General features: G+C 49.4%; 2 protein-coding genes across 2 annotated transcripts in view; one reads left to right on the plus strand and one right to left on the minus strand.

Moving 5' to 3' along the window:
- LOC139346062 (BCL2/adenovirus E1B 19 kDa protein-interacting protein 2-like) overlaps positions 1–3745 on the minus strand; it is a gene marked incomplete at its 5' end in the record, with an annotated part of 6608 nt that extends 2863 nt beyond the window's left edge. The window contains 7 exons of the mRNA XM_070984965.1: positions 1619–1696; positions 2238–2308; positions 2542–2704; positions 2796–2840; positions 2920–2994; positions 3100–3260; positions 3702–3745. Of these exons, the coding sequence (XP_070841066.1) occupies positions 1619–1696; positions 2238–2308; positions 2542–2704; positions 2796–2840; positions 2920–2994; positions 3100–3260; positions 3702–3745 (637 nt within the window). The remainder of the gene's footprint in view (positions 1–1618; positions 1697–2237; positions 2309–2541; positions 2705–2795; positions 2841–2919; positions 2995–3099; positions 3261–3701) is intronic.
- Positions 3746–10750: 7005 nt separating this feature from the next.
- mindy1 (MINDY lysine 48 deubiquitinase 1) overlaps positions 10751–15000 on the plus strand; it is a 14997-nt gene continuing 10747 nt past the window's right edge. The window contains exons 1-4 of the mRNA XM_070984528.1: positions 10751–10846; positions 12081–12988; positions 13845–14096; positions 14799–14998. Coding sequence (XP_070840629.1) covers positions 12640–12988; positions 13845–14096; positions 14799–14998 — 801 coding nt within the window. The 5' untranslated portion in view covers positions 10751–10846; positions 12081–12639. The remainder of the gene's footprint in view (positions 10847–12080; positions 12989–13844; positions 14097–14798; positions 14999–15000) is intronic.

Raw genomic sequence — 15000 nt, forward strand, 5'->3', positions numbered from 1 at the left:
AAACTGGTGTTAGCTGAAAACTGTCAGGTGTTAGCTGAAAACTGTCAGGTGTTACCCAAAACTGGTGTTAGCTGAACACTGTCAGGTGTTAGCCGAAACTGGTGTTAGCTGAAAACTGTCAGGTGTTAGCCGAAACTGGTGTTAGCTGAAAACTGTCAGGTGTTAGCTGAAAACTGTCAGGTGTTAGCCAAAACTGTCAGGCGTTAGCTGAAAACTGTCAGGTGTTACCCAAAACTGGTGTTAGCTGAAAACTGTCAGGTGTTAGCCAAAACTGGTGTTAGCCGAAAACTGTCAGGTGTTAGCCGAAAACTGTCAGGTGTTAGCCAAAACTGTCAGGTGTTAGCCAAAACTGGTGTTAGCTGAAAACTGTCAGGTGTTAGCCAAAACTGATGTTAGCCGAAAACTGTCAGGTGTTAGCCGAAAACTGTCAGGTGTTAGCCAAAACTGTCAGGTGTTAGCCAAAACTGGTGTTAGCTGAAAACTGTCAGGTGTTAGCCAAAAACTGTCAGGTGTTAGCTGAAAACTGTCAGGTGTTAGCCGAAAACTGTCAGGTGTTAGCCGAAAACTGTCAGGCGTTGGCTGAAAACTGTCAGGTGTTAGCCGAAAACTGTCAGGTGTTAGCTGAAAACTGTCAGGTGTTAGCCGAAAACTGTCAGGTGTTAGCCAAAACTGTCAGGTGTTAGCCAAAACTGGTGTTAGCTGAAAACTGTCAGGTGTTAGCTGAAAACTGTCAGGTGTTAGCTGAAAACTGTCAGGTGTTAGCCGAAAACTGTCAGGTGTTAGCCGAAAACTGTCAGGCGTTGGCTGAAAACTGTCAGGTGTTACCCAAAACTGGTGTTAGCTGAAAACTGTCAGGTGTTAGCCGAAAACTGTCAGGTGTTAGCTGAAAACTGTCAGGTGTTAGCCGAAAACTGTCAGGTGTTAGCCAAAACTGTCAGGTGTTAGCCAAAACTGGTGTTAGCTGAAAACTGTCAGGTGTTAGCTGAAAACTGTCAGGTGTTAGCTGAAAACTGTCAGGTGTTAGCCGAAAACTGTCAGGTGTTAGCCGAAAACTGTCAGGCGTTGGCTGAAAACTGTCAGGTGTTACCCAAAACTGGTGTTAGCTGAAAACTGTCAGGTGTTAGCCGAAAACTGTCAGGTGTTAGCTGAAAACTGTCAGGTGTTAGCCAAAAAAACTGAAGTTTGTAGGAGAAAAGTTTTGGCTGTTCTTTAGGACCTTGGTGCAGATGGCTGCTGCTGGCTTACTACTAAACAAACCAAACAACATCCATCCATCCATTTTCTATACCACCTACCCCTTTCGGGGTTGTGGGGGGGGCTGGAACCTATCCCAGCTACAATGGGCGAGAGGTGGGGTACACCCTGGACCGGTCTCCAGCCGATTGCAGGGCCACACACAAGACAGACAACCATTCACGCTCACACTCACACCTAGAGTCACCAATTAACCTAATGAGCATGTTTTTGGTCTCTGGGAGAAAGCCGGAGTACCCGGAGAGAACCCACGCATGCACGGGAAGAACATGCAACCGGCAACCTTCTTGCTGTGAGGCACGTGTACTACCTGCTTGCACCACCGTGCCCCCAAACAACATGTATGAACTTATAATTTTATTACCTAAAGACAGACTGAGAGCTGGAGCCACCAAGACCTTTTTCTTCGTTGGTCGTGACAAGGCCAGACTGCTGGGAGGAGCTGCAGACAGGAAGTGAGGTCACAGAGCGTCAGTCACTTTTTCAAGATGATGTTGCAAAGATGTCGGCCTGGAACTGCTTTCTGAGAGCCAAGACTGATGCAAAGCAGGGCGGCCAGCTAGCTAACCGTAACCTGAGCTAAGCAGCTGATGGTCGACGGGCTGGTTTTGGTTCATTGTGGTGTTGGCTGATGGAGCGATGTGCAAACAGAGACCTTGACAGCATCATGGAGTCAGTGGTCCAAATAAAGTATAGAAACATTACAGGTAGTTCAATTTTTCTAAAAATAAGTGGAATTGATTGTTTACGGGATGCGAGCGTCACCATCAGGACGTTACGCTGGTGTCAGTGATAACTGAGTACTGCACTGTGTCCAACTTCCACAGACTGATAGTACTAACTGCAGAAGTACATGAATATCAACATTATTGCAGTACAATGTCACAGTACAGCAGAAGTGAAAAAGTAAAGAACAGCTAAACTCCTGGACAGGAGCAAGTTAACTTTTACAGAAGTATCCTGAACTCTGATCTGTGGGCTACCTGGTCGGTCTCCGGTTGGTGTCAACAGTTCCTCGTCCTCAGCAGCTCCTGACAACAGGAAGACAGGAAGTTAGTGAGGAAACTCAGAGAGGAGGAGGAGGAGGAGAAGAAGAGGAGGGGAATTATTTTTTAGATGCTCCTCCAAATGTGTCGCTGAGGATCCAGATGTAGAAATCAAGATGTGTACGTTCTTCCTGCAGATTTAACGTATTTATATGACAGAATAATTCATCCACGAGCGCTTTAAACACTGAAGATGTAAAATAATATTGAACTCTGGCCAGCCGGTGACAGCTAACAGCACCTCCAGCTGGATAAACCAGATCTAAGTGCTGCTCTGGAGGCGTTCAGGTGGACCTGTCCTGTGGCACCATGTGGATCATCATCAAGTCCTGATGTTTGCAGATGACACAGTCGTGTACATTTCAGATTACCTGGCTTGAAGTCCTCCTGCCCTCTGTCACCTGCTGGGAGACAAATAGAGGACATGAAGAGAACTGCATGGACTTAAAGCTGAAGAGGAGATGAAGATGGGCTCATTTTCCTCCTCCTCCTCACCTGCCTCGTCTCCAGGAGAGGTTTCCTCCTCAGTCGCCTCCTCACCTTATGAACAGAAAGACATGAGAGTGAGACAGACAGGACAGGTTCACCTTCGACTCAGACACATTTCTGCTCTTCATACCTGCTGTGTCAGCACCTGTTGTTGCCATGGTAACGGAGTCTCTGCTGACTCGTCCACCCGTTTGCTCCTCCCCCTCTGTGGAGGAGGAGCAGGAACGTTTGACATGACTTTTAATGAATTCACGATTTGGGCTTTGAATGCTTTGATAACCCGTCTAAAGTGACCTCCTGTGTATTGTACCTGCTTGATCACCAGATGTTGTAACAGCAGTCTTGGTGGCAGTTAAACTACTACAGGCAGCTGCGGTAGTTGTAGTATCAGCAGTGCTGGCAGTAGTAGTAGTAGTATCAGTTGTAGCGGTGCTGATGACGTTCTCAGTGTCTTCATCTGTCAGATGTGTCCTACACACAGAAACCACACATTAAAAATACTCCCCTACAAGTAATGTACAAGTACCTGAAGTTTGTACTTGAGTGCAGTACTCGAGTGCAGTAGTCACATTTATTAACTTCATTTAACATTCAGACTTTTGTGGCTCAGAGTTCACGTTCACGTCTGTCGTGATTAAAACCACAAACATGAAATAACCACGACAGCAGAGGTCGTTGTCCTGAAATATTCTGCATGGCCGACAGAAACATTACGATGTCCTGGAAGACAAACTCCCAGAGGACAATACTGTGTCTGTCCATTTGCAGATGACACGACTGTATTTCTCTCAGGAACAGAAGCAGTGAAGCAGAAGATAAAGAGAGGCTGAACTTTTCCTCGTGTTCATCTAACGATCAGAAAAAACGTCTCAGCAGAGCTTAAAGGGAACCCGGCGGATCACGAACTCTCACCTGAGCTGCTCTTCCCCTTGTTCTTCCTCTTGCTCTTCCTCTTGTTCTTCCTCTTGCTCTTCCTCTCTGGACTCCATGTTGTTGTTCCTGCAGACAAACGTCCTGATCAGAATTTGACTGTTTCCATTTGTTTGACAGATATTTATAAACTGAGGTTACTGATAACATTTACACAGAAAACATGATCAAATATCATTCATTCATTCGCTTGCTCACTCACTCACTCACTCACTCACTCACTCACTCACTCACTCACTCACTCACTCACTCACTCACTCACTCACTCACTCAACAGAATCATCAATACTCATAAATCAGTCACAGCAGATATTTAGAGCTCTGCTAACACTGCGAATGGCCGTTGTTCATGAGTACTTTGTTTGGTACTTTAACTTCATGAAGATGATAATACTTCTGTACTTTTTAAATACTTTTACTTGTAATGGAGTACTTTCATACTTCCACTGCTGGTTTGACAGTTTGTTCACTGATGTTCTTTTACCACTGAAGCCAGAAACGAACGACTCATTTCCAACGTCTTCTCTTCATTTTTATCTTTTCTAACGTTGAAGTGTGTGAAGTTGAGTGTTTGTTCACGGCCAACAGTCGTTGAAGAAACACTTTGAATACTCGGCTTGTGTACCGGAGGATTAGCTGAGAAGGTCAGACTGTCCGCAGACGTTTGGCGGCATGGCGTCTGGACTGGCTCGAGCCCGACTGCTGCAGTAATCTTTATGTGTGCAGCTCTTATCTCAAACAGTTTACGGCGACGTGAAAGTTGAAGACGAACTACAAACTGTCCTCAAACAGCAGCACAAAGAAAACAACCATGACGGGAAAAACAAAGACTTACAGCAGCTCTGCTCTCGCAGGGAGTCGACGGGAACGGCAGCAGCCAGGTGAGGCAGGTGAGACGGGTGAGACGGGTTCAGGACAAACAGCTGGGATCGCCGGGAAACCTGCCTTACACCTGGAGACCCGCCTGATGACATCACAGTGACTTTTATGAGCGAACTCTCACACCTCACCTGTCTCTCTCTCTGTGAGAGGTGTGGTCTGTTGGCCCGGCCCTGTTACCATGGCAACTCTGACTGTTGGAGCAGCGGTTTAAACGGCAGCGTGTCTCTACCTGCTGAAGACACCTGAGAGCCTACGGCACAGCTGATTGCACAAGTGACAAGTTATTACCTGTATTTAAATGTCTGTTTGAAGGTCTGAGCTTAGTCCACCTGAACAGGTTTGACAGACAGACAGAGAGACAGGCGGAGAGACAGAGAGACAGTCAGAGAGACAGACAGACAGACAGAGACACAGACAGACAGTTTCTGGTGGATCATCAGCTGAACATTTCGATCTGGTTTCTGTGTGTTTACATGCAGCAGCTCTGGAATCAGGTTCAGCTCATGTGGAACTCGACTTCCTGGTTTCCTTCAGTGACACATGATGCAGCTTCCTCTTATTGTCTTTGATGAGGATGAGGTATGAGGACAGGGCAGACAGTAACCTGCAGTAAAGGTAAACACTCGTCAACAGGAGACGTTTGTCCTCACAGTTTGGACAGAAACTCAGAAGAGACACCTCAAACCTGAAACTGGACAAAGTCTGAACCAGCAGAGGGCAACAGAACCCCAGACCAGATGACTGAACAGACTGTCTCAGCTCAGCATTCATGACCCCTCACCTGAGGGTCTGTCCCCTCACCTGAGGGTCTGTCCCTTCACCTGAGCATCTGTCCCCTCACCTGAGGGTCTGTCCCTTCACCTGAGGGTCTGTCCCTTCACCTGAGGGTCTGTCCCTTCACCTGAGGGTCTGTCCCTTCACCTGAGGGTCTGTCCTTTCCTCCAGTAGCAGCTGGACTCTCGACACTCATGCTTGTGTCTCATGCTTTCCTGCTGCTGCTGCTGCTAACCACTGCTAACATGCTAACATGCTAACAAACAGCCGTCACACTGAGCTAAACACACATCACACAAACACACACACACACACCATCTCCAGGTGAATACTGTACTTTTACTCCATTACATCAGACACATTCAGTTACTCTTCAGGTTCCTTCCTGTCCAGTGAAAAGCTCGTATCTCCAGATGTTTGTACTGAGCTGCTCAGTGAACTCTTTACAAAGCGTCGTCACAGAGCTGAAAACAGCCTGTTTCTCTGAGCTCGTCACACGTTTTGGAGATGCGAGGTTCTCACAGAACATCATTTCATCACATCTTTTATTTTGTTTGAAATAATAAAATAAAATCTTGACAAACTGTTAAAACCTGAGGAAAAAGCTGGAAAGTAGAACTTGAGTTGTACTGTTCGATAAAGGGGGGGTGAAGAACGTGGCCGGTTCTTCATCCTCTTCCTCTTCCTCTTCCTCTTCCTCTCTACTGCCCCCTCCCCCCCTGCTCCTCCCCCATCCCTCCCATCCTGCTGAACCTCTCCAGTAAAGTTTCCTGGTTGAAGCCGCCGTCCAGCGGACAGCTGTCCACCAAACTGTTCACCGGCGCCGGAGGCGTCGTCCAGCCACAGAAACCCTCCTCCGTGCTCCCATAATCCTCTGCTCCCATCAGCAAACGCCGCCGATGGTGATGAGAGGTGGAGTAAACGTGGAGGGGGGGGCCGTCGGCGAGGCCAGCCGACGAGTCTCTGCTGACAGGAAACGTGTCGGCGGTCATCATGTCCAGTTGGTCCTCTGTGTCCTCCTCGCCATCTACCCCACAATGCACCTCTCTCTGCCACCGGTCAGACAGGAAGTGAGTGAGGACAGGAAGGATTTGTCTGCGAGAGGCCAGAGCGTTGCCCTGGTGATAGGCCAGGATGTCCTTATATGGGCTCCTGATAGGTGAGAGGCAGGGGGTGGGGCTCTGGATGGTCAAAAGGGCGTGGCCAATCTGGAGGTGGGGCAGTACAGATATGATGATGCAAACATCTGAATTATCAGAGATGAAGACCAATAATTGATATGAATGCTCTCAGTGTAATCCTGATCCTGCTCCTCACCTTTAATCTGATCCTCACCTTTAATCTCAGTCCTGATCCCAGATCAGTTCCAGGTCTGATTATTCAAATCCAGATCTATTTGTCGTCAGTTGTAATCCCGATTTCAAACCTCAGCCCACCCACATCACCCACCTGCTGCCTGTGCTGTGAGCTGGAGCTGTAGAGCGCCAGCTGCCTGACGGGCTCATCTGATTGGTCGGTGAAGGATATCGTCATGGCTACCACAGCCTCCAGACGGTGTGAGTGACAGAAGTCGCTGAGATCTTTCTGCAGATTCTTCCTGCGCAGAAACAACTGGAGGCAAAGATGACACGAGGAGAAGCATCACAACATGCAACTACAAGTCCCAGCATGCACCACTGTCCGCTCGGAGCCACCTGCTGGTTCAGGGTCAGGACAGCGACTCAGTCCAGCTGAACACATCCCATCATGAACACAAACATCGAAAAACAGAACTGAGAGAATTAAAGTTTTACATCCAGACTCATAAAGACGCTGCTGACAGCTAGTCGCACGCCGGCCGCCGCAGCCAATCGCACGTCCTTCAGGAGGATCTGCTCTGTGGAGAGACCTGACACACACACACACACACACACACGCACACACGCACACACGCACACACGCACACACGCAGACGCACACACGCAGACACACGCGCACACACACACACACGCAGACACACACACGCAGACACACACACGCAGACACACACACACACACGCAGACACACACACACACACGCACACACGCAGACACACACACACGCAGACACACACGCACACACACACACGCAGACACACACGCACACACACACACACACATGCACACACGCGCACACACGCAGACACATACACACACATGCGCACACACACGCACACACAGACACACACATGCACACACAGACACACGCGCGCACACACACACACATTAACAGATGATCACAGCTGTTGGAACGACGATGAAGTGAAAGCGTCTCAGCTTCCTGATTTAATGACTGATGAGTCCAGAGCTGATCAGTCATTGGCTGATTGACTGGACATGCTCCAGGTGTGAATGTGCCGTCCTGGACTCCCCGTGTGTTTACCTGACAGGTCAAACTTTGCTGTTTTCAGGGAGGTGTGAAGAGCGCCACTGTGTGGCAGATCAGGAAACTGCGTCTGCAGCAGTCGCAGCACCACCAACGTTACACCTGCAGTACTGCACTAAAGGAAAGACGATCAGGGACAGACGGAGACATCAGGGGACTTTTAATGCTCCTCTACCTCTTCTACGAAGACACGGACAGTGAAGAAGAACATGTCTGTCTGTGAGACGAGGATCTGATCAATCCAGAGCGGTGCGTTCAGGCGCTTTGGAAACAAACCTGGACTGGTCTCTAAAGCTTGACGTGAGGGCTGAGGGTCCATCTGAGGATCACCTGTTCGCCACCTGTCTGATCTTCTGACCAATCACTGCTGTTCGCTCGGTGGTGCAGAGACCTTTACACCTGCTGCAGCACTCCTGCTGTTTACTCTAATGACACACATCAAACCCAAATATTTGAAGGTCTGATTTTGGTTCTGCAGCGTCGCCGTTCACCGAGAGCAGCTGACACGTTCAACGCTCCATCACCTGTACGCTGAAGGTGTGCACATGCAGTTTCTGGCACAGGCGACAGGAATCCTTCTCCTCTTCATGTCTTATTGTCCTCCAATGAAACAGTCACAGCGTTTGATCTAATCTGCTTCACTGAGGGTCAATATTTGCTTCCTGTCCTGCTTGTCGTCAGGTGACTGCAGGTAAACACAGAGCAGGTGATCAGGTCTGATCTTCATCGATCAGTTCGACTCACTAAAGAAAAGATTGAAGAGATTTTCTGAGTTCATGAATATTAAACAAACCCACCAAAACGACCAAGAACCGGGAGGCTTTTACTGTGAAAACATCAACTCACTTCCTGTCTGTCTTGGTCTCTGTCTGTCATCGAGTGGGCTGATCAATAAATTGACATATTGATGGAAAACTTTCATGATCTGTTGTTGATCTTTTATTGGCTGAAAACTCAGGAAATGAGAACGTTTCTCAGAGAAAGAAAATGTGGAAGAAGAAGAAGAAGAAGAAGAAGAAGAAGAAGAAGAAGAAGAAGAAGAAGAAGAGAGCAGGTCCTCCAGCAGAATGAAGCAGATCAGTGGAGACGATGCTGATGATGAGGACAGTCGTGTCTGTCTCCTCTCAAACCAAATAAAATACCAAAATACATGGACCGAGGAAGTATTCAGGTCTTTACTGGAGTAAAAGTACTACGACTTGTCTGTATGTTTGCTACTGCAACAAGATAATTTCCCAAATTGGGATCAATAAAGAAGCAGTCTAAAGTCTAAAGTCTACTCCCACACTGTGAAAATACTTCCAAGTCGTGTTAGTAAACGATGTCAGTTAGCTTAGCACGGTCAGATATTTCACTCCAGCTATAAACTGAGCGTGAACACACTGAAACAAACACCCACACTGCAGAGATTCAACCTGTGAAACGCTCTGCTGCTGATTGAGTAGATGAGAAATGAACTGTCAGTGTGTTTCTGTGCTGCATGGACACACACACACACACACACACACACACACACACACGCACACACACACACACACACACACAGCTTTGTGTTGAAGTGTCTCACCTTCACCGCAGCCCTGCTTGATTCATCCTGTTTGTTTGTTTGTTTTCCCCCTAAGACAGACAGACAGACAGACACACACACACACACACACACACACACACACACACACACACACACACACACACACACACATTTTACTGCCTTATAAATGGTATAAACATACAAATATGAAGCATTAAAGGAGATAGTCGGATGCATCTCACCTCTTACAAGCAGTGCAGGATGTTAAGAGACAGAGGAGCGAAGCTGAAGAAGCTTCTAGTTTTAATCAAACTTCATTTGGTGTCAGTGGGCTAACTGGTGTGACGTTCAATGACCCTCCTTAAATACTGAGCGTACTCACTGAAAACGTGCTTTGATTTAAAATGCGGGTTGTCCTAGGTGGGCGGGAACTACCATTGACTTCAGTCCAAAGTGTCGGTTCATGACGTCTGAACATCCTTGAGTTACATTTAATAACTTTCTTCAGCAGCGAACCGAATTCGTGACCGATGATGTGACGTTAACTTCAGGGGTGAACGCACCGCCCATCAAAGTCACCGTGGAAGACAAATCTATCGCACCGGACTGTGTGAAGGCAGGGAGGAGGTCAAAGTTTTGTCCAGCACATTCAAAGCACATTCAAACTGTTGGTCTGACCTGACGAGGCTTTTTGCTCGTCGTTAAAGCTCTACAGTAATCAGACGGAAGTGTTGGAGACTCACTAGTCAGTGAAGTTAAGTACTGATGTATGCATCTATTTGTCATGTAGTAACGCCAAACTCCATTCAAATTACTAGATCATTGGATTATTAGTCTGTGTTGGAGTACATTCAGGGTTAGATTACTTTGTCCTCTTAAACATTCGGTTCTGCTGTCCAGTTGGGCTCATTGTTTGGACAAAATAACTCGTTTGTCTGTTAGTGTTGACTTGCTATCAGGTGAGCTAACCTGGGCCGAGTTGACTGAACTTGTATAAAGTTGAAATTTATTATAAATACGCACTGCTTGAATATCACGCGTACGCCGAATTGATTGGCCCTCGGTTGTGCTTGTCTGCGCTGGTAAGCTAATAATTATATTACATTATATTTGTAATGTAGTTTTGTGTAGATGGTGACAAAGATAGCAAGGCTAGCCGTGCTAGCAAAGTGTTCGCCGAACGAACAGAAGCGAACAGGTCGGTGAACTCTGTCATCTCTGGTTCTTTACTTGGTGTGTTTGTATTACGGTTTAGTGAAACACTGCGAACACAGAACTGGTTGTTTGTTAGCTACATCATAGACTTCCTCTAACAAAATTTTGAGCTAGCTCGCTGGCTGACGGCTAGCCCAGATGCTTAAAGTTTACAGGAAGTGACGTAGGGTGGACTTTATTTTATTCTGATTTTGTTTCCCTGGTGGGCGTGGCCTCCGACCCTCCTGTGTGTCTGGCTGCTGGCAGCGGAGAGAAATGTAAACAGCTAGCATGCTCGTCAACCAGCTAACGCCAGCTCAGACAGCAGACCCGGACCCGGTGTCGGTAAGCCGCTTCAAATGGAACCGACTGTTTGTTCTGATGTAAATGAGGGGGTCGGTGAGGTCTCTCTGCCACCGGTTCCCGCGGCGGAGTTGGTTTCTTTGGGGAACAACAGCTAACTTGGCTAAGTTAGCTCGGAGCGCTAGCGTCAGGTTTGCTAGCTCAGGGAGTTGTTCCCCAGCAGAAAGCTGCTTAAGGCTGAGCCCCCGCAGCCCGCAGGATCTGGGCTTTCTGTCAGGTTTCTGCTGCTGTGAGTGCTGTTGTGACGGACTGCTGTCAGCAGGACGTGCAGACAGTCAGAGTCAAGTTTTCACTGCTCAACATGTTTGTGAGAGTGACGCTGCGCTCCGAGCTGCTCCTGTGGACTGAGGTGTGACTGCAGAGCATGATGGGAAACTTCAGCGTTTGTTCGGCTGACTGGTGGCTGTCCTCAGGAGCTGCTCTTGTGGACTGAAGTCACTCCTCGTCCTCAGAACGGGGACACACTCCGTCACACTCACTTCTCTGCTGTGCTGTGACACGAACAGCTGAAGGGAGAGTTGAGTCTTCTCTCCTGCTGTGGCGTCACTTCAGGAAGAGATCAGGTGTGTCAAGGTCACCTGACAGCATCGTTATGAAGCCGGGTGGACAGCAGTCTGTCCTGATGTCCTCATGATAGAAAAGTCTACACTGATAACAGTTCATGTAAGCTGTGTTTGCTGTTCTGTCCAGATTTACCAGAAACATTCAGAATATTTCCACTGCTGAACACGAGATAAGTTTACTGTGTTGGATGTTCTGTGGCGTTGCTCACTTTCTTGTAGCTTGAAGGTGTTTTGAGGTGCAGCAGGTGTTGTGATCAGTTATAGTAACACAGGCAGAAGAGCACTGTGAAGGTGAGCTGTCTTCATGTTGGTGTGTGAGCAGGTAGACCCTCACCTGAGTATCACCTGAGGTGGATCTGAAGACGTTACATTTAATCTGACAGTCTGCGTTACGAGCAGGAGGCGTGCAGTTTGACAGGAAGGGAGACTCCAATGGAGGATTTGTCCAGGTGTATTATGGGAAATGTAGGATCCAGTGTTTCTGTGCCAGAAGTCAGGAGAGAGAGACGGACAGACAGACGGAGACGGTGTCCTGTCATGGTCCCCTGAGGGACACCTCTGTCGCGCAGCTTTAAATCGTCCTGTTTTACAGCGTCAGACATAAATAATCAATCAATTTTCACTGATGTTTGTTCTTGTTTCTTTCTCTGCAGGTCTGACAGGACGTCCGCTGATCGCTCTGCTGTCAGAAGAAGACAAAATCCAGACGGACAGACTTTATCTGACTGCTTCCTGTCAGCAGCAGCAGCAGAAGAAGAAGAAGAAGAAGAAGAAGAAGAAGAAGAAGAAGAAGGTTTTCTGCCTTCATTTTGTTCGAACACGTTTGATTGGAGACGAAGGACTCGTGACACACGGGCGTCATGGTCAGTGTCAGATAGACAGGTGCGTTTGTTTTGTCAAACCCTCAGCGGGCGGGTGACCAGACAGAGAAGTGGTCTCTACTTGACGAGACGAGAGATCATTGAGGTTCCCTCGGCGGCCATGTTGGGACCAAAGCTCGCGCCCGTCACCTCTGCCGCCACGCCTCCATCTTAGATCAGCATTTGAACTTTGCGAGCTGACTGACGTCCCGAACCTGAGGCCGAGTGTCCCATGACGGCCTCGGTGTCCTGATTCTTTTTTTTACACTTGTTATTTGTGTATAAAGCGAGTTAGCGTTCGCTCTGAGACGCCGTCGGGTCGCGTTTGTTCAGGTCGACCCACCAGCCTGTCATGGCGGAGTCCAGCTTGGAGGCGGCAGCAGCAGATCTGCTGATCGAACGCAGCAAAGAGGAACGGCCCGTTCCCGCAGCAAGCAAAGAGCTCATCGTAACCACGGCGACGGAGGGGCCGGGCCCCACGCCGGGGACGGACGCCGAGGTCCCGAGCAGAAACGGCGCTGCAGACAGTCCTCTTCCCGCCAGAGTCCTGGAGGAGGAGGCCACGCCCACGCCGCCGGAGTCCTCGTCGCTGTCGTCTGAAAACGGGACGGTTACTGCCATCACCACAGAAGAAGAATCTCTGTCCGTCCTGCTGAGACACATCAAGACAGAAGGGGGACAGGACCAAGGAGGAGAGACAGGTAAGAGGTCAGGCCAGGTCCATGTCAGTCTGTGTATGTGGCTGCAGCCCCACAGGGACCCTGCTGGGCCCCCACAGGGACCCTGCAGGGACCCTGCTGGGCCCCCACAGGGACCCTGCAGGGGGCCACAGGTGGCACTCCAGCATCACGCTTTCCCCCAGACCATCTTCTATGTAACAACTCACAGCCAGCTGCAGTCTGTGACGGCCAATGAGGAGCCGCAGTCCCACAGACGCTCACCTGTAACCAGGTGAAGGAGACAGCTGCTCTCTGTGCTCGGCTCTTACATTAACAGAAGGGGGTCATGTGACTCTGATCACGTGACTTTGTTTGTTTGGCGTCTGTGAAAGAAGCTGCTTGTTCTCAGAGACGGACGGTGTGGACGTGCCGTCCTTCTATGGGACACACTGTGACTGACTGATGGACTGATTTCTGTGCTTTAAACCAGCAGAGGACAGACAGAGGACAGACAGACAGGTTCTGAAGACACGTTTAGACATGACAGAGTGAGACCAGGATCAAGTAGAGGACGCGCTGACGGCGTTGGCTGCTCGTTAGTGTGAAGCTCCAGTTGAAGGTCTTTGCTGTGTCACTGGTTTCCAGTACAGCTCAGCTGGTTAGCATTCAGGAAGTGGACACTGCAGCTTTGTGCGGCGCCGAGAAACAAGCAGCCAGTCAGGAGACGCCTTCAATCAGCCATTGTTGTTGTGGGACGTGATTGGCTGCAGGCCAACGCGGACAAAGTTTGAGAAAAGGCCGACAGACTGAGGACTCATCACGAGCGCAGTGAGACACCTTCACTGAAGCCTTCAGGGTGTCTCACAGCTCTGGGTCTCTGATGTCCCCCTGTCTGCAGGTCTGGACCCGGACCTGGACGAGAGCTCCTCTGTGGCGACGGCGGGCGGCTCAGACGACCAGCGGGAGTCCACGGACTCGGCGTCCTTCTCCATCCCCAGCCTGGAGCTGTCGGACGGGGTCACGGCGACGGGAAACTCCCTGGACGTGGAGGACGGCCTGTCCTCGTCCTACTCTGCTCTGGGTGTGGAGGGCGGCTCCCCGTCCACTGAGGTCCCCAGCCTGAAGGACGACGAGACGCTGGAAGCTGCCGGTGAGATCAGTGTCACTCCCAGTCCTCCCAGTCCTCCCAGTCCTAGACCTGGACCAGGACCAGTTCCCCCAACATGCAGAGCTGAAGTCATCGCAGACAGACTGGTGTCATTACACTGTGTGTGTGTGTGTGTGTGTGTGTGTGTGTGTGTGTGTGTGTGTGTGTGTGTGTGTGTGTGTGTGTGTGTGTGTGTGTGTGTCAGTCAAACAGGAAGTGAGTGAGGAAACATGCACACACACACACACACACACACATTATTGATCACTGATTGTTGATCACTGGTCGTTGATCACTGATCATTGATCACTGGTCGTTGATCACTGATCATTGATCACTGGTCGTTGATCACTGGTTGTTGATCACTGGTCGTTGATCACTGGTCGTTGATCACTGGTCGTTGATCACTGATCATTGATCACTGATCATTGATCACTGATCATTGATCACTGGTTGTTGATCACTGATCATGGGTGGTGCAGCCTCGTCTCGGTGTGCTTCACTCTCTGCTAACAGAGTTTTAAGCTGATCAAAGCTAATGATTATTGATCGTCTTTGTCCCTGTAGGACACCCCTCATTGCAGCCTGATTGTCCCTGTGAGGATCAGGACTATTGATTAGTTGATTGACAAGGACGTTGATGTATTGGTGACCTGGACGTCCGTCTGTGTCTGGATCTGACTGTCGTCCTCCTCCCGTCCACAGGGGGCGCTGTGGCTGCAGCTGCTCCTCCTGCTGCCTCCACAGCCGCTGCTGCCGCCTCGGAGGCCGGGCCGTCCATGCCGGCGTATTACCTGGTGAAATGGATCACCTGGAAGGAGAAGAAGACCCCAATCATCACTCAGAGCGAGAACGGACCCTGCCCCCTGCTGGCCATCATGAACACTCTGTTCCTCCGCTGGAAGGT

Source organism: Chaetodon trifascialis, chromosome 17, assembly GCF_039877785.1.
Source record: "Chaetodon trifascialis isolate fChaTrf1 chromosome 17, fChaTrf1.hap1, whole genome shotgun sequence".
In the NCBI taxonomy this organism is placed as follows: Eukaryota; Metazoa; Chordata; class Actinopteri; order Chaetodontiformes; family Chaetodontidae; genus Chaetodon; species Chaetodon trifascialis.